General features: G+C 46.4%; 1 protein-coding gene across 2 annotated transcripts in view; it reads left to right on the top strand.

Annotated features, from left to right (window-relative positions):
* KIAA0319L (KIAA0319 like) overlaps nucleotides 1-24875 on the top strand; it is a 295721-nt gene that overhangs the window by 119843 nt on the left and 151003 nt on the right. For both annotated transcript variants that reach the window (XM_063954443.1, XM_063954442.1), the window contains exon 5: nucleotides 23673-23892. In XM_063954443.1, coding sequence (XP_063810513.1) covers nucleotides 23673-23892 — 220 coding nt within the window. The remainder of the gene's footprint in view (nucleotides 1-23672; nucleotides 23893-24875) is intronic.

Below are 24875 nucleotides of genomic sequence, written 5' to 3'. Positions count from 1 at the left end.
ATGTGATCCACCTTTGTAATTTAGCTGTGTGTGCAGGAATATGTGAGGAATTAACCCTGTCTTTAACATGAGTCTGCAGACTCCCACAGAAAGCAAGACACTGGGACAAACTACCCTGTTTGTCACAATACCTATACAAATACACCCACATAGTGTGCTAAAACCAAGTAAACTGCTGAAAATATTACCACATACATCAATGTCCAAATCGGTGTAGAAGATTCCTGGTAAATGTGGAACATCGCTCCCCTTAGGAAAAGAACCAAGAACCTGCAGGTATAATATTCTTTTGAAACAAAGCATAAAATGGGGCACATCATAGTGCATAAAAGTTTTCTTAACAGACAGTGCATTATGACTTTGAAAACACTCTGCCTTCCAGGCTACATTCGTTCCGGATAAAAATATAAAAATCGCTTATCACCAAATCCACATTGTAGACCACAGCAGCTCACCTGTATTAACAGTTTCTTAGCGTCCTTTAAATATATATGAAATATACACACAAAGTTGAGTCACATTATTATGACCACCAGCTAATAGCCAGGGTAACCGCAGCAGCTAGACGGGCTGAACTGTCATCAGTGAGGTGCTCCACTATATCATGTTGGTCGGCCCTCACGCATCTATGTAGCAAAAGTTCACCTCTCAAATCAATGGTGCGTGGTGCTCCACAGTTTCCATGTTGGTTATTTGCAATGGTGCCATTAGTCCAGTCACGATACACCTTCACCAACGCAGCACGTGAACAGTTTCCAAACTGTGCTGTTTCAGAAATACTGCCACCCAGTCAGTATACCGACATCCATATCCTGGCCACCAGTATGTCGGCAGAGTCCCCTTGCAGGCTCGCTGCGCTAGCCAAGAGTGGGAACAGACCCTGTGCACCAGGATTCCGGCTGTCGTCATTGTCGGCTGTCTGTATTTCCAGCTACGGTATCCTGACCGCTGGAATCCCGACAGCTGGCAAATTAACTGCATCCCATATGTATACCTATTTTATATGCAATCTATGTATTTTGCGCTTTATTACATTGCAGACATGTTTGATTGTGCTATATTAATTAAGAATTGCTTTCTAAGGATCTTGCAGTCCTTTTATATGTTTTGCTTGTAGTGCTGGTTGTCATGGTGATTGAAAGAGTATGACGAAACAGTACATACGCTGCCTGTCGGGTATGCGGTTCTGTCCTGGGACATTCACTGGGTGATTACTTCTTACATACATTCACACTATACACTATACCTACTGCTACTAACTGGATGGGTCTTCACAAAGCCCCATGCTTGGCAGAAATGATGACCCTTGACCACTGGTTTGTCTTGATGTAAATTTTTACGTGGTGAATAAATACTATTTAATTTATGAACTCTGGTAAGTGTCCTCTGTGTGTTCCTTTTATTTATTTATTTATATATATATATAATATACTGCTCAAAAAAATAAAGGGAACACTTAAACAACACAATGTAACTCCAAGTCAATCACACTTCTGTGAAATCAAACTGTCCACTTAGGAAACAACACTGATTGACAATCAGTTTCACATGCTGTTGTGCAAATGGAATAGACAACAGGTGGAAATTATAGGCAATTAGCAAGACACCCCCAATAAAGGAGTTGTTCTGCAGGTGGTGACCACAGACCACTTCTCAGCTCCTATACTTTCTGGATGATGTTTTGGTCACTTTTGAAAGCTGGCAGTGCTTTCACTCTAGTGGTAGCATGAGACGGAGTCTACAACCCACACAAGTGGCTCAGGTAGTGCAGCTCATCCAGGATGGCACATCAGTGCGAGCTGTGGCAAGAAGGTTTGCTGTGTCTGTCAGCGTAGTGTCCAGAGCATGGAGGCGCTACCAGGAGACAGGCCAGTACATCAGGAGAGGTGGAGGAGACCGTAGGAGGGCAACAACCCAGCAGCAGGAACGCTATCTCCGCCTTTGTGCAAGGAGGAACAGGAGGAGCACTGCCAGAGTCCTGCAAAATGACCTCCAGCAAGCCACAAATTTGCATGTGTCTACTCAAACGATCAGAAACAGACTCCGTGAGGGTGGTATGAGGGCCCGACGTCCACAGGTGGGGGTTGTCCTTACAGCCCAACACCGTGCAGGACGTTTGGCATTTGCCAGAGAACACCAAGATTGGCAAATTCGCCACTGGCGCCCTGTGCTCTTCACAGATGAAAGCAGGTTCTCACTGAGCACATGTGACAGACGTGACAGAGTCTGGAGATGCCAAGGAGAACGTTCTGCTGCCTTCAACATCCTCCAGCATGACCGGTGTGGCAGTGGGTCAGTAATGGTGTGGGGTGGCATTTCTTTGGGGGGCCGCACAGCCCTCCATGTGCTCGCCAGAGGTAGCCTGACTGCCATTAGGTACCGAGATGAGATCTTCAGACCCCTTGTGAGACCATATGCTGGTGCGGTTTGCCCTGGGTTCCTCCTAATGCAAGACAATGCTAGACCTCATGTGGCTGGAGTGTGTCAGCAGTTCCTGTATGGACTGGCCCGCCCGTTCCCCAGACCTGAATCCAATTGAGCACATCTGGGACATCATGTCTCGCTCCATCCACCACAGACTGTCCAGGAGTTGGCGGATGCTATAGTCCAGGTCTGGGAGGAGATCCCTCAGGAGACCATCCGCCACCTCATCAGGAGCATGCCCAGGCGTTGTAGGGAGGTCATACAGGCATGTGGAGGCCACACACACTACTGAGCCTCATTTTGACTTGTTTTAAGGACATTACATCAAAGTTGGATCAGCCAGTAGTGTGTTTTTCCACTTTAATTTTGAGTGTGACTCCAAATCCAGACCTCCATGGGTTAATAAATTTGATTTCCATTGATAATTTTTGTGTGATTTTGTTGTCCGCACATTCAACTATGTAAAGAACAAAGTATTTAATAAGAATATTTCATTAATTCAGATCTAGGATGTGTTATTTTAGTGTTTTCTTTATTTTTTTGAGCAGTATATATATATATATATATATATATATATATATATATATTACTATAGAGAGAGAGGGACAGCCACCCACACAGGGGTCGGGAGATGTGCTATGCTGCACATATTCATTATCTTAAAGACTGGTTGACCAATGACCAGATTTATGCCAATTCGTTCTTAGAACAAGGTTTTACACCAACAATCTCACTTGTGGCATTTCTCCATTTAGCAGATACTGACGTTCCTCTAGAACTGTTAAATAACCCTCTTTTAATGACCACACGTAAAGTCTGGATGATACTCAGACATAGATCACCAGCACCACACTGTCACGGGGACTGGGTTTTGTGAATCCGGAATTGTGGCGTGCGGTTTGGTATCGGTGACTTTAGGCAGGATTAGCCGAGCAAGTTGAATGAAAGTCTTTTCATAGCGCTTTAAAGGAGGTTCCACAGGTGCCTTAGCTGTTTACTTGTTAGAGCGGTTGCGTCGGCAGGACCTGTACGTCTGTGGACGAACGTCTGGCGGAAACCCGGATAGGAAGACTGTAGACTGGGGTAACTGAGACTCGCTGAGAAGGATGGTGACTCGGAGAAGTCAGCATACGAGGAGAAATAACCGGGTGTAGATCCAGCAATCCAGGTGAGAACTTAGGGAACAGGATGCTTTAGAAGCAATGCTGTGGAGCACAGGGAACTAGCACACACAAGGCTGTGTGAGAGACGTTGCACTGGCAATTTGCTTACCCAGAAATCCTTAGATTTATACCTGCAGACTGTTTCCCATTGGTTTTGCAAACCTTGCAGGTGACTGAGTGTTTTAGATTAGCTGACCCTTCCAAGGCGGCGACGCCCATCCCGGACCTCTGCAGCTGGAAGCTGCACAAATGTTTGCTGCTGCCTCTGAGCCCTCTCCTCCCAGACATGCCTGCAAGTTGTGCCCCTCGCCAGCAGCCCGCACCCCCACCGGAGGGACCGCGCCAGAGCATCCGGACAGGTAAGTACCGCTGGTCCCGGAACCCGATCCGCCGGACCGTGACACACACTATCCACCTACTTCTTTAAAAAATCCAAGATTTCAATTTGGAGAGGCAAACCAACCGTTCACTAGATGGGCCTCGGAAGGGCTATGTTATGTGGGTCAATTAATCAATCCTGTTTCCCACAAACCTCTTTTATACTCATAGGCTTCTATGAAGTTTGACTGTATAGTTTCCCATAGGATGGCGTTCTTACAACCGCAACATTATGTACATACAGTGGTACAACAGATTACACTAAATAATTGGGACAATACCCTAGATATTTTTCTATTAAAACCTTCCTTATCTAAACGGGCTATCTCTTCCTATTACAAATTTCTTCACCAAACCATTGATTATTCTTTGATAAAAACTGGAATGATTAAATGGTTGGAGCATTTCCCCTCCTTAACAATAGAAGTCCTCTTAAAAATGTTGTTTGTTTCGGTCACCATGTTTCCCAAACCAAGGTACACTGAAATGTATTATAATATATTCCAACGTTCATACATATCTCCTCATAGGGGATATACAATTGGTACTTTAGCAGATCCCTTTTGCCCTAAATGTGGCCACCCCTCCGCTGATTTATGTCACTGTTTTTGGGCTTGCCCATTGATAAAGTGGTTCTGGTTACACATTTGGAGATTCTCTTCAACACATTTAGTCAGTTATGCTCCTTTTACACCTGAATGGGCGATCTTTGGCATACTACCTCCAGGTACTAGAGCCCCTAAAGCAGTTAAAAAAACTTTTATTTATATGAACAAAAGAGAGGAGCGCTGGGAGAGTGTAATAATTAAATTTATTAAAGAAACAGTGTTTCAAATGTCACATGAATCACGATAAAGTAACCTAATAAAAAATACATACATTTATTTGATAAAATATAAAAGACAATGTTAGATACGGCTGCAATGTATCACCTGAATTAATAATATGAGTCTTTATAAACCAAAATAAATAGTGAAGTAACACTTCATATAACCAGTATTTCGGCCGTGCGTCCACAGACTAAAATGTATTGTGGATGGGAGACTAGTGAGAGGTACCTCTTAATATAGTTGTTGCTGTTATACTGAATACAGTCTCTCCTTTCCTTATGCGCATAAGAGCTCCGCTGTGATGTTAGAGACGGCTTAGCCGAGCGGGCAGCGTCTCAATGCTTGAATCGTGGACGTTGACATTGAACTGCTCATACGTACTGATTAAATGGGGGCCGATCACTCCTATTATACGGTGTCCGATGTGAAGAAATCTTTCAATTGTAAACGCTGTACTGAGCCGGGTATGCAGCGGCTCGATGCAGTAAGTGTACAGACAGTTGCACCGCTGGTAGATTGTCCGTAAATAGCGGTAGAAATCCAATCGGTACACCCGGCTAGGAGGATATCAGGTGAATATGCAGTCAAATTGAGTCCTTTAGTAGAGTGCCTTAACGCGTTTCACGGCCTACAACACTGGCCGTTTCATCACTTCCTTCTGATGATATCCTCCTAGCCGGGTGTACCGATTGGATTTCTACCGCTATTTACGGACAATCTACCAGATCTCTCCCCAAATCGGCCCGTAAATGCGGCCCTTAACACTAAAGATATAATTTGTATCTATTCTCATTGACTGAACTGCTTATCACTTATACCAACTGATATAAGATTTCATTCTACTGTGTTCCACGATCTATGTTACTTATCCTACCAGCTGACATGTTAATTGTGATCGATTTGTCTGCTTCAATAAAATAAATGTTTAAAAAAAAAAAAGGAGCTGATTGGTTGGTACTTTCTTTCGCCAAGGCTTAAGGCCCATATAGCCGGGCCGATGCAGTAGAGATGTGTGCTGAGCGAACCGCTCAGCACACATCTCTTCCGCCGCTCAGCACAGCGCGATGTGTGCTGAGCGTGCGGGGGGAGACGGGGGGGCGCTCACTTCATCCAGCGAGTGAAGTGATCGACCCGCTAGATTGGGCCAATCTAGCATCAGCGACAGTGATGCGCGGGGCTGCGCATCGCTATCGCTTTAGGGGGTACACACGGAGCGATAATGCTGAAATTCAAAGCAATCTAGTCAGATTGTTTAGATTATCGCTTCGTGAGTACCCCCCTTTAGTACATAGATCCCTTAGGCACACATAACTATAGAAATTTAAATGCAGTGGACATTGTGTATCAGAGCCACCACTGTTGCAAGCAGTCATTCCACTAATTAGATTTTTGCTTCAGAAAAAAACAGCTTTTAATGTAAACAAACTGACATATTACTGCTAACATAGCATCTTCCGTACTGGCACATAATGGCCACACCTGTTTCTGAAAACTACATTTGCACTGTCTGCTGCAGTGGAGAACAAATCTTGCTCTGAGGAAGAGGTCAGTGGACAGTTTATTGTGTTCTATAGATTGATTTGTTATATTATGTATTTTACTTTATATAATATAAATTAAAAAAATAAATATATTTAAATATACTGTATTTTTTCTTATGTATTAGCACAGTTCTACACTTTTTTTTTACTTGTTATTGTGTTTGGCTTGGATTTTTCAATAATTCAATATTTGGAACTAGCTTTTTTCCCCAAATGGGTGTTGATTTAGGTTTTTTTCTTATATGCTAAGTATTGTTTTTATTTAGCACCAAGGAAATTTTCTCTTTTTTTTAGATATTTTGCTCTAAAATAAGCAATAATTTAGCCAGTTTATATTACCATAATACATAGCTCTATATATTATTTTGAGGAATTTCTGCAAATTGTATTGTTATTCCAAACCCTGTATTAATAGTCTATGCATGCTTTTCTACAGCATATGTACTCTAGCAACAAGACTATGGGGGTCATTCTGACCTGATCGCATGCTAGCTATTTCTCTAACGTCCTAGTGGATGCTGGGGACTCCGTAAGGACCATGGGAATAGACGGGCTCCGCAGGAGACTGGGCACTCTAAGAAAGATTTAGTACTACTGGTGTGCACTGGCTCCTCCCTCTATGCCCCTCCTCCAGACCTCAGTTAGAATCTGTGCCCGGACAGAGCTGGGTGCATTTTAGTGAGCTCTCCTGAGCTTGCTAATAAGAAAGTATTTTAGTTAGGTTTTTTATTTTCAGAGAGCTTCTGCTGGCAACAGACTCTCTGCTACGTGGGACTGAGGGGAGAGAAGCAAACCTACTAACTGCGGCTAGGTTGCACTTCTTAGGCTACTGGAAACCATTAGCTCCAGAGGGATCGAACACAGGACCTGACCTTGTCGTCCGTTCCCAGAGCCGCGCCGCCGTCCCCCTCGCAGAGCCAGAAGTCAGAAGCCGGCGGGTTGAAGCAAGAAGACGTCAAAATCGGCGGCAGAAGACTCCTGTCTTCATATGAGGTAGCGCACAGCACTGCAGCTGTGCGCCATTGCGCCCACACTAACCCACACACTCCGGTCACTGTAGGGTGCAGGGCGCAGGGGGGGGGCGCCCTGGGCAGCAATTGATTACCTCCTGGCAAAAAGCAGCATATATACAGTTGGACACTGTTATATGCATGAGCCCCCGCCATTCATTTTACACAAAATCGCGGGAGAAGCCCGCCGCTGAGGGGGCGGGGCCTTCTTCCTCAGCAGTCACCAGCGCCATTTTCTCTCCACAGCTCCGCTGAGAGGAAGCTCCCCAGGCTCTCCCCTGCAGAAGCACGATAGAGAGGGTGAAAAAGAGAGGGGGGGCACATAAATTTGGCGTAAAAACAATATATACAGCAGCTACTGGGTTAACGCTAAGTTACTGTGTGATTCCTGGGTCATATAGCGCTGGGGTGTGTGCTGGCATACTCTCTCTCTGTCTCTCCAAAGGGCCTTGTGGGGGAACTGTCTTCAAATAGAGCATCCCCTGTGTGTGTGGTGTGTCGGTACGTGAGTGTCGACATGTCTGAGGTAAAAGGCTCCCCTAAGGAGGAGATAGAGCAAATATGTGTGTGAGAGGGTGTCTCCGTCGACAACGCCGACACCTATTTGGATATGTGTAAGTGCTAAGGTGAATTTATTGCACAAAAGATTAGAGAACAGACAGGAAATCTACCCATGTTTGTCCCTATGTCACAGAGACCTTCAGAGTCTCACAATGCTTACTATCCAAAATAATAAACACTGATATCGACACGGAGTTTGACTCCAGTGTCGACTACGATAATGCAAAGTTACAGCCAAAATGGCTGAAAGGTATTCAATATATGATTATTGTAATAAAAGATGATTTGCATATCACTGATGACTCATTTGTCCCTGACACAAGGGTACACATGTTAAGGGGAAGAAAGCTGAGGTAAATTTCCCTCCTCTCATGAGGAAAAAGAGCGGGAATCTCCAGACAATAGACTGCAGCTTCCCACAAAGAATTCTCAGGCAGTATCCTTTCCCCACTAGGGCCAGGATGTGATGGGAATCTTCCCCTAGGGTGTCACGTTTGCACAGAAGGTAGCACTAGCTATTCTCAGGGATCCAGCAGATAGCGTGCACATTCTAGTACACTACTCAGACCGGCGATTGTGTCGGCATGGGTTTATAGCGCTGTGGCAGCGTGGACAGGTACCTTATCAGCAGAGATTGAAACCCTAGTTTGCATATATATATATATATATATGTGTATATATAGATATATATATATATATTAAAGATGCTGTCTTAAGAGATAGGTATATATATATAAAACATGCCCAAAGAGACATGAGTATACTGGGTCCTAGAGTCAAAGCTATGTCGATTTCTGCTTGACGTGTCCTGTAGCATGTGCAATGGACAGATGATGCCGACTTAAGAGGCATATGGAAGGCTGAGGATTGTGTGGAGAAGGGTTCTCGGACCTGGTCTCCACAGCTATAGCTGGTAATTCTGATATTTTGCCTTATATTCCTGCACAGCCTATTAAAGCACGACATTATCAAATGCAGCCTTTCGAATAAAGAAACAAGAAAGTCCGAGGTGCGTCCTTTCTTGCCAGAGGCGGGGGCAGAGGAAAGAAGCTGCACAACACAGCTAGTTCCCAGGAACAGAAGTCCTCCCCGGCCTCTACAAAGATCCACCGCATGTCGCTGGGGCTCCACAGGTGGAGCTAGGCCCGGTGGGGGCACGCCTTCGTAAGTTCAGCCACAAGTGGGTTCACTCCCTGTTAGATCCCTGGGCAATAGATATTGTGTCTCAGGGATACAAGCTGGACTTTGAGAAGATGCCCCCTCACTGACGGCCCTGCCGGCTTCCTCCCACGAGAGGGAAACAGTGTTAACTGCAATTCACAAATTGTATCTTCAACAGGTGGTGGTCAAGGTTCCCCTTTTTCAACAAGGAGAGGGTTATTATTCGACCATGTTGTAGTCCCGAAACCAGACGGTTCGGTCGGACCCATATTGAATTTAAAATCCCTGAACATATACCTGAAAAGGTTCAAGTTCAAGATGGAATCGCTAAGAGCGGTTATTGCAAGCCTGAAAGGGGGAGATTTTATGGTGACTCGGGACATAAAGGATGCATACCTTCATGTCCCCATTTATCCACTTCATCAGGCGTACCTCAGAATTGCGGTACGGGATTGTCATTACCAATTTCAGACGTTGCCGTTTGGTCTCTCCACGGCCTTGAGAATATTCACCAAGGTAATGGCGGAAATGATGGTGCTCCTGCGGAAGCAAGGTGTCACCATTATCACTTACTTGGACGATCTCCTCATAAAAGCGAGATCAAGAGAGCAGTTGCTGAACAGCGTATCACTTTCTCTGGAAGTGTAACGGCAACACGGCTGGATTCTATATATTCCAAAGTCGCAGTTGGTTCTTACAGCTCATCTGCCTCTCCTAGGCATGATCCTAGACACAGACCAGAAAAGGGTTTATCTCCCAATAGAGAGAGCTCAGGAGCTCGTGACACTGGTCAGGAATCTATTAAAACCAAAACAGGTGTCAGTGCATCACTGCACTCGGGTCCTGGGAAGGAGGGTGGCATCATACGAGGCCATTCCCTTCGGCAGGTTCCATACGAGGACCTTCCAATGGGACTTACTGGACAAGTGGTCCGGGTCACATCTTCATATGCATCAGTTAATCACCCTATCCCCCAGAGCCAGGGTGTCTCTCCTGTGGTGGCTGCAGAGTGCTCACCTTCTCGAAGGTCGCAGATTCGGCATTCAGAACTGGGTCCTGGTGACCACGGATGCAAGCCTCCGAGGGTTGGGGGCAGTCACACAGCGAAGAAATTTCCAAGGGCTGTGGTCAAGTCAGGAGACTTGCCTTCACATCAATATCCTGGAACTAAGGGCCATATACAAAGCCCTAAGTCAAGTGGAGACCCTGCTTCGCGACCAACCGGTTCTGATTCAGTCAGACAATATCACCGCAGTGGCTCATGTAAACCGCCTAGGCGGCACAAGGAGCAGGGTGGCGATGGTAGAAGCCACCAGAATTCTTCGCAGGGCGGAGAATCACGTAAGCGCACTGTCAGCAGTGTTCATTCTGGGAGTGGACAACTGGGAAGCAGACTTTCTCAGCAGGCACGACCTCCACACGGGAGAGTGGGGACTTCATCAAGAAGTCTTCGCGCAGCCTTTAGGTCGGTGGGAACTGCCACAGGTGGACATGATGGCATCCCGCCTCAACAAAAAGCTACAGAGGTATTGCGCCAGGTCAAGAGACTCTCAGGCAATAACTGTAGACGCACTGGTGACACCGTGGATGTTCCAGTCGGTTTATGTGTTTCCTCCTTTTCCTCTCTTACCCAAGGTGCTGAGAATCATAAGGAAAAGAGAAGTGAGAACAATACTCATTGTTCCGGATTGGCCAAGAAGGACTTGGTATCCAGAGCTGCAAGAAATGCGCACAGAGGACCCATGGCCTCTGCCTCTAGGGCAGGATCTGTTACAGCAGGGACCTTGTATGTTCCAAGACTTACCGCGGCTGCGTTTGACGGCATGGCGGTTGGACGCCGGATCCTAGTAGAAAAGAAGGATTCCGGATGAGGTTATTCCTACGCTGATAAGGGCTAGGAAGGACGTGACGGCTAAACATTATCACCGTATACGGCGAAAATATGTTGCTGGGTGTGAGGCCAGGAATGCCTCTACAGAGGAAGTCCAGCTGGGCCGTTTCCTTCACTTCCTACAGTCGGGAGTGACTTTGGGCCTAGAATTGGGGTCAATTAAGGTCCAGATTTTGGCCCGATCCATTTTCTTCATACAAAAACTAACTTCTCTACCTGAAGTTCAGACGTTTGTAAAGGGAGTGCTACATATTCAGCCCCTTTTTTGTGCCACCAGTGGCACCTTGGGATCTTAACGTGGTGTTGAGTTTCCTGAAATCTCACTGGTTTGAGCCGCTTAAGACCGTGGAGTTAAAATATCTCACGTGGAAAGTGGTCAAAAATTGGCGGCTTTGTCATGTAAAAGCCCCTATCTGGTTTTCCATATGGACAGGGCAGAATTACGGACTCGTCCGCAATTTCTGCCAAAGGTGGTGTCATCTTTTCATGTGAACCAACCTATTGTGGTGCCTGCTGCTACTAGTGACTTGGAGGATTCCAAGTTACTAGATGTAGTCAGGGCTTTGAAGATTTATGTAGCCAGATGGTTGGAGTCAGGAAACCTGACTCGCTGTTTATCCTGTATGCATCCAACAAGCTGGGTGCTCCTGCTTCAAAGCAAACTATTGCTCGCTGGATCTGTAACACGATTCAGCTGGCTCATTCTGTGGCTGGCTTGCCGCCTCCAAAATCAGTAAAAGCCCATTCCACAAGGAAGGTGGGCTCTTCTTGGGCAGCTGCCCGAGGGGTCTCGGCATTACAACTTTGCCGAGCAGCTACTTGGTCGGGTTCAAACACTTTTGCAAAGTTCTACAAGTTTGATACCCTGGCTGAGCAGGACCTTGTGTTTGCTCATTCGGTGCTGCAGAGTCATCCGCACTCTCCCGCCCGTTTGGGAGCTTTGGTATAATCCCCATGGTCCTTACGGAGTCCCCAGCATCCACTAGGACGTTAGAGAAAATAAGATTTTACTCACCGGTAAATCTATTTCTCGTAGTCCGTAGTGGATGCTGGGAGCCCGTCCCAAGTGCGGACTTCTTTTGCAATACTTGTATATAGTTATTGCTTACATAAGGATTATGTTATGGTTGCATCAGGTTTGTCTGATGCTCTGTTGTTCATACTGTTGACTGGGTATGTTATCACAAGTTATACGGTGTGATTGGTGTGGCTGGTATGAGTCTTACCCTGGATTCCAAAATCCTTTCCTTGTAATGTCAGCTCTTCCGGGCACAGTTTCCTTAACTGAGTTCTGGAGGAGGGGCATAGAGGGAGGAGCCAGTGCACACCAGTAGTACTAAATCTTTCTTAGAGTGCCCAGTCTCCTGCGGAGCCCGTCTATTCCCATGGTCCTTACGGAGTCCCCAGCATCCACTACGGACTACGAGAAATAGATTTACCGGTGAGTAAAATCTTATTTTTTTGCAGCACTGCGATCAGGTCAAAACTCTGAAAAACTGCGCATGCGTATGCATCACAATGCGCAGGCACGTCGTACGGGTACAAAGCGGATCGGTGCAGGGCGATGTATTTAACAAAGAATCCATTCGCACAGCCGATTGCAAGGAGATTGACAGGAAGAGGGCGTTTATGGGTGTCAACTGACCGTTTTCAGGGAGTGGTTGGAAAAACGCAGGCATGCCCAAGCGTTTGCAGGGCGGGTGTCTGACGTCAAGTCCGGGACCAAAAGACTGAAGTGATCGCAGCGGCTGAGTAAGTTCAGACCTACATATATATTGGTAGATGCTCAATTAGCTTAGTGATATCATTCAGGTGCTCGAAAGGGAGGGGTATTTCTAAGCAAGAAAAAAAGGCATTTGTTTCCCCCAGCACCCTGAATGATAACCGTAACCAGATATAAATCCCACATAATAATAGAATTCAGAGATCTTTGTTACACATATTTGCGCAAATGTGTGGTTAAGCCCCAAAGCCGCATCAAGGCCTCTCTGTACATTTGGGGTCCCTAGCGCTATATCTAGGTGCAGGGTGTGGCACCCCAAAACACCAGCATGAGCCAGAAAGTCCAGCGTAGTATACCAGTGAAAAAACTATAGTGTTAATAAATTAGTATTTAGGAAGCCGAAGCTATAGAGAAAGTGATACAAAAATTAAATGCAATTAAAATAGAGAAATAGTGTTAAAAAATTAATAAGTGAAAAGTGTTAATAGAATGTAAAGTTATGCCACACTAAAGCCATCCAGCTCAACCAGTCCAGAGGCACCACACCTCACACCTCCATTACCCCAATCTGGGTCTTAGATTAACCAGCAAGGAGCCACATGATAATGTTTCCTTACTACAATATGTCTAAGCTAAGAGCTACCTACCGTGGAGCAACCCCATAATGCTCCATGTGGCATGTCAGGGCCTGCAACTCCTCCTAATGCAGGAACCTCTCTGCCTCTCACAACAAACATATATATTGCTAGATGCTCAATTAGCTTAGTGATATCATTCAGGTGCTCGAAAGGAAGGGGTATTTCTGAGCAAGAAAAAAAGGCATTTGTTTCCCCCAGCACCCTGAATGATAACCGTAACCAGATTTAAATCCCACATAATAATAGAATTCAGAGATCTTCGTTACACATATTTGCGCAAATGTGTGGTTAAGCCCCAAAGCCGCATCAAGGCGTCTCTGTACATTTGGGGTCCCTAGCGCTATATCTAGGGGCAGGGTGTGGCACCCCAAAACACCAGCATGAGCCAGAAAGTCCAGCGTAGCATACCAGTGAAAAAACTATAGTGTTAATAAATTAGTATTTAGGAAGCCGAAGCTATAGAGAAAGTGATACAAAAATGAAATGCAATTAAAATAGAGAAATAGTCAGAAACTGCACAAACTGTTTTTGTACCGCTCGGTTGCACAAGCGTTCGCACACTTGCAAAGCGAAAATGCACTCCCCAATAGGCGGCGACTATCTGATCGCAGCGCTGCAATAAATAGCTAGCGAGCGATCAACTCGGAATGACCCCCTATATTCTACCTGCTGTATCTGCTGGACTTTTCAGAGTTGGTTAGCTGTAATCCTGTTTCCTGCAGTTCTTGTTCAACAAGTGTCTTACCAGCCACCTATCTACCTTAGAGTATTCATTTTCGTGCTTGTTTAATAATAAAGTACTGTGATAAAAATCCGCTGCCAATCATTTACATTAAAAAACATTCACTCTATAGCTTGCCATATAAAAATGCAAGTTGCTCAAATCAATTTATTGGACTACAAGCACAGGAGAGATTTCTTTAAACAGGAGAAAACACAAGATTCCCCCAACACACTATAATGGATTAGAAATGACATTTACATTGTATATGATAGCAGTATGCAGAGATCTCTGTTACATATATTTGCAAAGACACTGGTCATATATTGGTCCGCTCAGGACCGGTCACCATGCAGAGCCCACATCACTTCCTGTATGCACTTGGGGTTGTTAGCACAGTTGGGACGTCACTATACATATAGGTGCTGTGCTGATGCAGAGTTTGACTTATGCCTCTCGCCAGATCGTGTTTTTGCATTGTATACCAAATCTGAGCTCATATACCTGGTATGCCAGATTTCTTTCCAGCTCTGCATTATGACCATAGTCATTATCTAAATGCATCCAATTTCAAATTCTCATCAGCTATAATTATATTCAGCATCTAATACTGTTTTGGTTCAGGCTTTGATCAAGGGGATCCACTTTCCTTAATAGGAATCAAGATTCTTAAGAGTAAAGCTGGCCACACATACTGCAGTATTGACCAGACCTCTTTGTGAGCTCTAAGCACGCGTAATGACTAGTAGTAAGACAATAGAAAGTTGGAACACTATCATACATGTTCAGCAATGAAGGCAGATGGGGACCACTATCTTCTGACTCCGCTAACAGGCCCTAATGTAGTCAAAATGGTTCTGCCTGTTTGGCTCGCTGGCCATATGTGGCCGGTGTAGGTAACTTTCGGTACGCTACATTACTGTTTTCTGAGCTTTGAAAGGCTTACAATAGCTTTCAGTAAAGAAATATAAGTAGTTATGGTAGACTTACCGTTAAGAACTCTATTTCTCCTAAGTCCACAGGATAAACATTGGGATATAAGGTAGCGACAGCGGATTGGCACCAACAATCAAAGCTTTTGGACTCCCAGAATGCAACGGGCCAGTCCCCTATATCCCCGCCTCCTAACTCAGGCAATTCAGTTGTTTTCCGAAGCTCAATGCAGGGGCATCATAGGGAGCCCTAATCAGGTGAGAAGAACACACATGCACACCCTTCCGTACATGAAGGAAGAGGTTAGTAGGTGAAATGATCCTCAAATCAGGTGCGCCAGGGTGGGATCCCTGTGGATACTGTGGACTTAGGATCAATAGAGTTATTGACGGTAAGTCTACCATAACTACTCATTTCTCCTGCAGGGTCCACAGGTTAATACAATGTGGGAAAAATATAGTTTTGTAAACACCACAAATTGGCGCAAGGGGATGCTGCCCGTGGAAACTATTGACTCAACTGGATAACACCCCTAATCCAAAATAAATAGCAAATATATCGAACAAGATAGAGTCAATGGCTTCCTTTGGCGCATGGGAAACTGCTATGTAACAATAATTTTACTTTCCTAACTAGGATTGTTGATTTAAACTTTTTCTGAGGCACGGAAGTGGTTTATCTTTATTTTTATTGCTATATATGATATGTGATAAAAGGAAACACTGCACATTGGATACCCCTTCTTTTATTTTCTATGTTAAACGAGACCACTATATGGGAAGGACACTTCAGGAACCACATTGAGACGACAGCTGAAAGAAACCTTGATAGGAGTCCAGATTTCCATTGCTGTGTGAGTTGGGGTACGATATACAGGATTACCTTCAGACTTTGAATCCCACGTAGGAAAGGAAAAAGATACCTTTATGTGTTTACCTCACTCTATAACAGCGTGAGTGGGGGTACGCAGAAAAAGTTTAAATCAACAATCCTAGTTAGGAAATTAAAATATTGTTACATAGCAGTTTCCCATGCGCCAAAGGAAGCCATTGACTCTATCTTGTTCGATATATAGGGTCCACAGGTTATCCACAGGATAAACATTGGAATGTCCCAAAGCAAATTTAGTGGTAGGAACGCCTGATTGGACAGGAGAATCCTTCGCCTGAATTCAGCGTCCTGAGAGGCAAAGGTATCAAAGGCTTAATGACTAATGAATGTGTTCATGGAAGACCATGTGGCTGCCTTACATATCTGTTGACCTGAAGCACCACGTTGTGCTGCCCATGACAGACCTACCTTACGAGTAGAGTGAGCAGAGACATTAGCTGGAATAGGGAGATCATCTTGAGAATATGCTTCTGAAATAGTCATCCGAAGCCACCTCGCCAGTGTCTGCTTGTCAGCAGACCATCCTCTCTTGTGAAAACCGTAGAGGATGAAGAGAGTGTCTGTCTTTCTGATGACACTGGTACGATCCACGTAGATCCTTAAGGCACGGACTACGTCCAAAGATGTATCTCCCGCAGAAAGGTCCGTCCCTTGGAAGGCCGGGACTACAATTTATCCGTTAAGGTGGAATTTAGACACCACCTTAAGAAGATAACCAGATTTGGTGCTGAGAACCGCTCTATCTGGATAAAAAAATCAGAAAAGGAGGGCGACGTAATAATGTCCCTAAATCTGAAACCCTTCTAGCTGAAGCAATAGCCAGTAAAAAGAGAACTTTAGCTGTCAGCCATTTTAGATCCACTTGCTTCAGTGGTTCAAATGGGGCAACTTGAAGCATTACCTGTTGCGAGAATCCTCTTGCTTTCAGGATGTAAGTCTCAAGAGCCACGTCGTCAAAGGCAGTCGATCCAGGTGCTTGTAATAGTAAGGACCCTGAGACAGTAGATCTGGACGCTGAGGGAGTAGGAATGGAACATCCATCGACAGCCTCTGCAGATCTATGTACCAATGTCTTCTGGGCCAAGCCGGAGCTATTAGTATCACGACGCCCTTTATGTGCAATATGGGATTTCTGCAGCAGAATACAATGGTATTTCACAGGGAATAACATTGGGGTGTAGAGTTGGATCTTGATCCGAGGCACCAACAGGCTAAAGCTTTGACTGTTCCCAGGATGCATTGCGCTGCCTCCTCTATAACCCCGCCTCCAGGCACTGGAGCTCAGTTTGTAAGTTGGTGCCTGCAGAGCAGGCAGCTAACAGGTGGGGCTGCGCTAGGCAGCCCTGAAAAGAGCTTTTTTAGAAGACTTCAATGGCTGCAGCACTATTTATGTCAGTGTGACATTCTGTGCTGTGGCTCCATCACCTTCCCCAGCAGCGATGCATACTCCCGCGGCCTGGTTCCCGGGTACTTGCAGCGGAGACGCACCGGACTTCAGGCACACACCAATGACGCTCTCCTGGATCGCTTGGGTGCACATCAGGGAGGAGGTAAGAGGGTGGGACCCGCCGGTAAATCGCGATCCAGTCGCAGTCCCAGGAGACGGACCGCGCCGCTGGCGTGGACACTGTACTGCGCAGGGACACCACTATATCCACCAGGGCAGGGAGCACAGGTCGGATTTGCTAAAATCTGTTTACAATAGGCTCCATAGTACCCAGTGGTGAAGTCCAGCAGAGGGGATAAGGCGCTGACCTGTAGCCCTTCCCACAGCTCCGGGCGCCATCTACTGCTGGTGTTCCCGCCCTGGAGCTGCATCTCTCTCTCTCTCTCTCTCTCTCTCTCTCTCTCTCTCTCTCTCTCTCTCTCTCCCTGAAGAGATTTTGGCGCCATCTTCACTACTAGCTGGGCTGATCTCCGGGACTGCAGGGCTGTGTTTCCTCTGTAAAGCCGCCTGCCTCATTAGCGCTGTGCTTTTACAGACACTTAAGTATTCTACATGTAATTTTAGACAGTGTTAGTTAAGAACAAGTGTACTGCTAGCTGAATATTTGGCACAAGTATTCTGTGATATACATCCAGTATCTACTGTGCATTGTTATATCTATACTGATACATAATTATATGTAATTTACTAGTCCAGTGCAGTTTTATTGTTTATATGTAATAACTTCTACATTGTACCTGTGACTGAGTGTGACATATTGCTGTCACTGTGTTCTGTACTCTGAGGCGCTAGGTACGTCAGGGTTCCATATATATATATATATATATATAGTGTTACACGGAATATACAATTTGGTATTTCTCCTGTGTGTTTACTGACACATAACATAGCTTTTTTTGCAGATATTGTATTTGTCCGGGTATATTGTACCGTGACGCCCCACGGCTACATTACCTATAATGTCTGCTACACAGGGCGGGAAATCCGCTGACGCTTCTGCATCCTGCAGTATTGGCGCCACAGATTTACTTGAGGGGGAAGTTTTAGCTGCTTGTTCAGGCGCTGAATGCCATACACCCAGTCTACCTGCGGTACCTGTGGCCAATCAAGACCCACTTTGGGCAGCGTTCTCAAGTATGCTGAGTACACTTGTTACACGTCTGGCACCTGATGTGGGACCTCCTGTGCCATTGCAGCCACATATTGTCCCTGTAGTTAATACGCCCTGGGCAGATATTCTGTCCACCCAGTTACAACAATTAAATCAAACCTTGGTTAGACAAAAGTCTACACCCCGCCCCTCTGGGTCCAAGGGGTCATCTAAAAGGACCATTTCTTCCTCACAATCCACTAATATTTTGGATAATTCTTCTGATGACGATGGGGAATATACTGATCCATCAGACACTGATACAGTTGCTTCTGATGAGGAATCTACAACCCAGGTTGATGTTCTTCAAATTGATGATGACATTGAGCCTACTACTGTGTCTAAGAAACCTAACAAGTTCAAACGTCAGAAGGGTGCTAAATTAGTCTTACCACATTCTGACCACTTAATTGACATACGTCAGGAATTCTGGTTGTCGCCAGGAAAGACATTTTCCCAGTCTAAAAAGATGCTAGCTTGTTATCCTGTGCCAGCGGAGTTGAGTAACAAGTGGGAAACTCCACCACTGGTGGACTCTCATGTCGCTCGTCTTGTGGTGTCCTCTACTCTGCCTGTCACCACTGTCACCTCACTGAAGGAACCAACAGATAAGCGTGTGGAGGGATGCCTGAAATCTATTTACTCCCTCACTGGCGCTGTACATAGACCCGCTATGGCAGCCTCCTGGTCTGTGAAAGGTATTGAAGCATGGGTTTTGGCAGTTGAGGATGAGCTGCCTCAGGATTTTTCTGACCCTGCCAGACAATATCTGTCTTATATTACCACAGCCTCCCACTATATTCAGGAGGTGGCCTCTGATGCAGGTGTAATGGCAGCAAAGGCATCTACTACGTCCATCCTGGCTCGTCGAATTATGTGTTTGAGGTCCTGGAAGGTAGACCTGGACTCCAAAAAGACCTTGGAGGTGCTCCCTTTTAAGGAAGACATCCTATTTGGGGAGGATCTGAACAAGATCATAACTGACTTGGCTACTGCCAAGACTGCGTGTCTCCCAAATACTAATCCTTCTGTTCCGAAGGCTAAGAGTGCCACCTTTCTTTCCTTTCGACCTCCAGGAAAAGCAAAGGATCAGGCGTATCCACGACAGGCTCATGCTTCCAAAACCACTAAGCCTAAATATAAACAATCCTGGTCCGCCCATCATCCTGCTTCCAAACAAGACAAGACTGCTGCATGACAGGGCGGGCCTCCTCCTGTGGGACCCCAGGGTGGGAGGCCGACTTCTGCAGTTCGCCCAGGCATGGTTAGAGACCACTTTGGACGCCTGGGAGCGGGAAGTTGTCTCTCAAGGATACGCCATCTCTTTCAAGAGACGTCCCCCTCGCCAGTTTTGCACAACGGTTATCCCTGCGGATCCGTTAAAAGCGCGAGCTCTACACTTGGTTGTACAATCCCTCATGGATACAGGAGTGGTAGTGCCGGTACCTCTGTCTCAGAGAGGCACGGGGCACTATTCAACCCTGTTTCTAGTTCCGAAGCCGAATGGGTCCTTCTGGCCTGTACTCAACCTCAAAGCATTGAACAAATTTGTGAGAGTGTCCAAATTCCATATGGAAACTCTGTGCTCTATTGTACTGGCCATGGAACCCGAAGACTATATGGTATCCCTGGACATACAGGATGCTTACCTGCACATACCTATTGCCATGTCGCATCAACAATATCTGTGGTTTGCTATTGGCAACCTACATTATCAATTCCAGGCACTGCCGTTTGGATTGGCCACGTACCCTAGGATCTTCACCAAGATCATGCCCATGATGATGGCTCTTCTCTGCTGTCAGGGAATCCGGATCCTGCCGTATCTGGACTACTTGCTGACCATGGCGAACTTCCAAGAACTGACCGTCCAATTCCTACAAGCTCACGGGTGACTCATCAACTGAAAAAAGTCCTCGCTGGTCCCTGCTCGGAGCATGGTGCACCTGAGGGCACTACTGGACACACACACCCAATGATTGTTTTTGTCTCCAGAGAAAGTCCTGAAACTGAGGATCGGATATTTCCTCTCTCGCCCAAGAGTGTCGATACACTCAGCGATGCAAGTACTAGGCTTCATGGTGTTGGCTTTTGACATGGTAAAGTACGCTCAATTTCATTCCCGCCCTCTGCAGAGGTTAATTCTTTCCAAGTGGGACGGCCTGCCTCATCGGATCAGGTCTCAAATGATCTCCTAGACTCCGGAGGTTCGTCTGTCACTGAGCTGGTGGCTACAGGACCAACAGTTGAGCAGGGGCTATCCCTTCTGGATCTCCAACTGGGTCTTCCTGACAACGGATGCCAGTCTACGGGGTTGGGGCGCGGTGTTTGAGCAACACTCCCTCCAGGATCGGTGGGCCAGAGAGGAATCTCTCCTCCCGATAAACATTCTGGAATTGCGGGCAGTGTTCATTGCGTTGGCACTGGCCCTGCCTCTAGTACAGAACAGGCCTGTTCAAGTACAAACAGACAACGCCATCAAGGTGGCACTCGAAGCCGCATGGCAATGTTGGAAGTATCAAAGATTCTACATTGGGCGGAACGCCATCTGCCAGTAATATCGGCAGTGTTCATTCCCGGAGTCCTCAACTGGGAAGATTTCCTTAGTCGTCAGGACGTTCACGCCGGAGAGTGGAGTCTTCATCCGGAAGTGGACAAGTGGGGCCTACCAGATGTAGACCTGATGGCGTCTCGACACAATCACAAGGTTCCGTTTTTTTAACCAAGGACAAGCCGCATTCGTGGACGCACTGGCAATCCCATGGAGCTTTCGGCTGCCATATGTGTTCCCTCCAGTGTCACTCCTGCCCAGGGTACTGCGGAAGTTCAAGCAAGAAAGAGGAATACTACTTCTAGTCGCTCCAGCGTGGGCCAGGCGGAATTGTTTCTCAGACCTGCAGGGTCTCTCGATAGAGCGTCCTCTTCTACTTCCTCAACGCCCAGACCTCCTCGTTCAGGGCCCTTGTGTCTACCCGGACCTGGCCTGACTGGCTTTGACGGCATGGCTCTTGAGATCATGTGATCTCCCAGCGCCGCCCCTGCCGCATCACTAGCAGCATCACCAACCCGGCAATATGCCGGGTTGGTGAGCGCAGTGGGAAAGGGGGCTGAGCACGGGCCGCAGCTGGGTAGCACCCGTGTCAGGCTCCCGGCTGCGACCCGTGCTCAGTAGGTGGAAAAGGGATATTAGTGACTGAAATCACTTTAAAACTTGTTAAAGTGACATACTATCCGATCCCTCCCTGCTTTGCACCAGCATTGAGGTTCGGAATGCACAGAAACTGGCAGAAATAGTAAAGTCAGCAATCACACTAGCAATCAGTCACAGGTTATACATTCGTATAATAAGCAATATGAGCACATATTCAACTACAGATACAGTTCAAGTATTTAGGAGAAACATATTACTGCATTACCTTATATAGGATTTTAAATGTATTCAGTCGCACAGCGAAAGAAACAGCACCAATAGTTACAGACTCGTATGCATCAGGCACTTATCCAACTACGTGTAATTAATAGTAGGTATAGACTTAGTGCTGTATCACCCGGCTCAGGAGAGTGGGATACAGGGAGACTTCACCCCGCTAACCAATACGTTAGTGAACGCTGAGTGGATCCAGACGCTAATAGTGTACACAACCACCCAGTGAACCTACAGTGAACACAGATGCCCAAGTGAACACAGACACACCAGTCACACAGCCGCCTCTCCTGCGACTGTGTCCTCTTAGATACACAGCGTCCCAGACGGAAGCGGGAAATCAGTTTATGGCGCGAAACTCAGAGGAAACTGGTCATGAACGGGGGAAGAGGGGCGACCAGGGGAGCGTCTTACTCCCCACTGCTGACATCAACCCCAGGGATCACGGCCTCACACTAATCCCTGGATCCTTTGTTTCCTGGTGCCTAGCGCTGGTGCACCCAAGGTGGCAGCCGCGTCAGCTACTGTTCGGTAATCTCCTCCTTCCCGAAAACAGTGCGGCTGTGTCTTGCGTCTCCCAACCGCAAAGCAGAACCGATACCTTACCTTCTAACCGTGCTCCGGCCACAGCCTGGTAACGTCCACTGGACTTGCTAGTATATCTGACACAGATGTCAGCCGAAACAGCACTGTACACATGTGTAAGTGTTGACGCGACCCGGCAGAGAGTTCTTGGAGTGACTCTTTGTAAGGTGCGTGTAAGACGCTTTTTAGAAAGCTCGCTCAAAAAACGTAAGACTATAAAATAAAGGCCCTCATTCCGAGTTGTTTGCTCGCTAGCTGCTTTTAGCAGCAGTGCAAACGCTAAGCCGCCGCCCTCTGGGAGTGTATCTTAGCTTAGCAGAAGTGCGAACGAAAGGTTAGCAGAACAGTGCAGAAATTTTTTCAAGCAGTTTCAGAGTAGCTGCAGACCTACTCCTTCCTTGCGATCACTTCAGTCTATTTAGTTCCTGTTTTGACATCACAAACACGCCCTGCGTCCGGCCAGCCACTCCCCCGTTTCCCCAGGCACGCCTGCGTTTTTATCTGACACGCCTGCGTTTTTTAGCACACTCCCGGAAAACGGTCAGTTACCTCCCAGAAACGCCCCATTCCTGTCAATCACTCACCGATCAACAGAGCGACTGAAAAGAGTCGCTCGGCCTTGTGTGAAACTGCATAGTTTTTTGTGAAAGTACGTCGCACGTGCGCACTGCGCCCCATACGCATGCGCAGAAATGCCGATTTTTAGCCTGATCACTACGCTGCGAACAACGGCAGCTAGCGATCAACTCGGAATGACCCCCAAAATAACAAGCTTATGGCTGCCAAAATCAGCAGCCCAAAGATCGTGGTCTGGCACCTGCCGAACCAACAAAAAAACTGAATTACCTGAGCCAGGAGGCGGGGATATAGGGGACTGGCTCGTTGCATTCTGGGAGGCCGAAAAGCTTTGATCGTTGGTGCCAATCTGCTGTCGCTACCTCATATCCCAATGTTTATCCTGTGGACCCTGCAGGAGAAAACATGGTTACATGTGGTGTCAAACAACCTAGCTCTTATTGTGGCATTGTTGTACAAGTACAATTGTTTAATTGTGAATCAACTTTTGATTTAGTGCCCATTTTATTTTTTGTATGTGCATGGGAAACTTAAAGCAATTGCGGGACAGTGTATGATAACCCTCTAGTGTTATACCCTCAATCAGTTACACAGTAAATCTTTACCCATCTTGTTTTTCTTCCAGACACCTACACCATCTTCAGTGCCGTCTGCACTTCCACCATCTGATAGCTCATTTACAACAAGATCATCAACTGTTGCCACAAACTCACTACAATTTGACAGTTCACCAGTTACAGATGGAGAAAATGCCAGTCTAGTCACGTTGGCACCAGTCGTGGTTCCTGGCAACACAAGCACACATCCAACACCAGCTCCTACCAGTATTAGCACTACATCTCCAGGTGAGCTGATGTTCCTTGTTTATGTATCTTATGTATCGTTCCTTCCGGTTACACTTCTCATGTATTCCCATATGAAAAGTACAGAATATTACTCATGTGAAGGACTTCACTGTCAGAATTGTACATTCTTATCAAATGTAAGTAGTTCTTGCCGGATAGTACTAAGGGGTCTATTTACTAAGCCTTAGATGGAGATAAAGTACCAGCCAATCAGCTCCTAACTGACTTTTTTTCAAATCCAGTCTGAGACATGGCAAGTTAGGAGCTGATTGGCTGGTACTTTGGGGGTCATTCCGAGATGATCGCTCGCTGGCTAGTTTAAGCAGCCGTGCAAACGCTATGCCGCCGCCCACTGGGGAGTGTATTTTAGCTTAGCAGAAGTGTGAACGCATGTGCATCCGAGCTCTGCAAAAACAGTTTGTGCAGTTTCTGAGTAGCTCTGAACTTACTCAGCGCTTGCGATCACTTCAGCCTATTCGTGTCCGGATTTGACGTCATACACCCACCCAGCGAACGCCCAGCCACGCCTGCGTTTTTTCAGACATGCCTGCGTTTTTGCAAACCCTCCCTGAAAACGGTCAGTTGACACCCAGAAACACCCCCTTCCTGTCAATCTTCTTGCGGCCGTCAGTGCGACTGAAAACCTTCGCTAGAACCTGTGCACAACCACAACGGGCTTTGTAACCGTACTTCGCGCGTACGCATTGCGGGGCATACGCATGCGCAGAAATGCCGTATTTTAGCCTGATCGCCGCGCTGCGAATAACGGCAGCTAGCGATCAACTCAGAATGACCCCCTTTATCTCCATCCACTTTATCTCCTTTCAAGGCTTAGTAAATAGACCCCTAAGTCTACAGTAAATGGATATCAAGAGAACTGGATAATATAGGTACTGCTTATGTTGAGCATAAGGCAGCACTTACATAATTTACAAACACACACGTTAAGGGCCCTCATTCAGAGTTGATCGCTCGCTAGCTAC

This window comes from Pseudophryne corroboree, chromosome 2 (genome assembly GCF_028390025.1).
Source record: "Pseudophryne corroboree isolate aPseCor3 chromosome 2, aPseCor3.hap2, whole genome shotgun sequence".
NCBI classification, from domain to species: Eukaryota; Metazoa; Chordata; class Amphibia; order Anura; family Myobatrachidae; genus Pseudophryne; species Pseudophryne corroboree.
The sequence above is the reverse complement of the archived record's forward strand: the minus strand, read 5'-3'. Positions and strand labels throughout refer to the sequence as shown.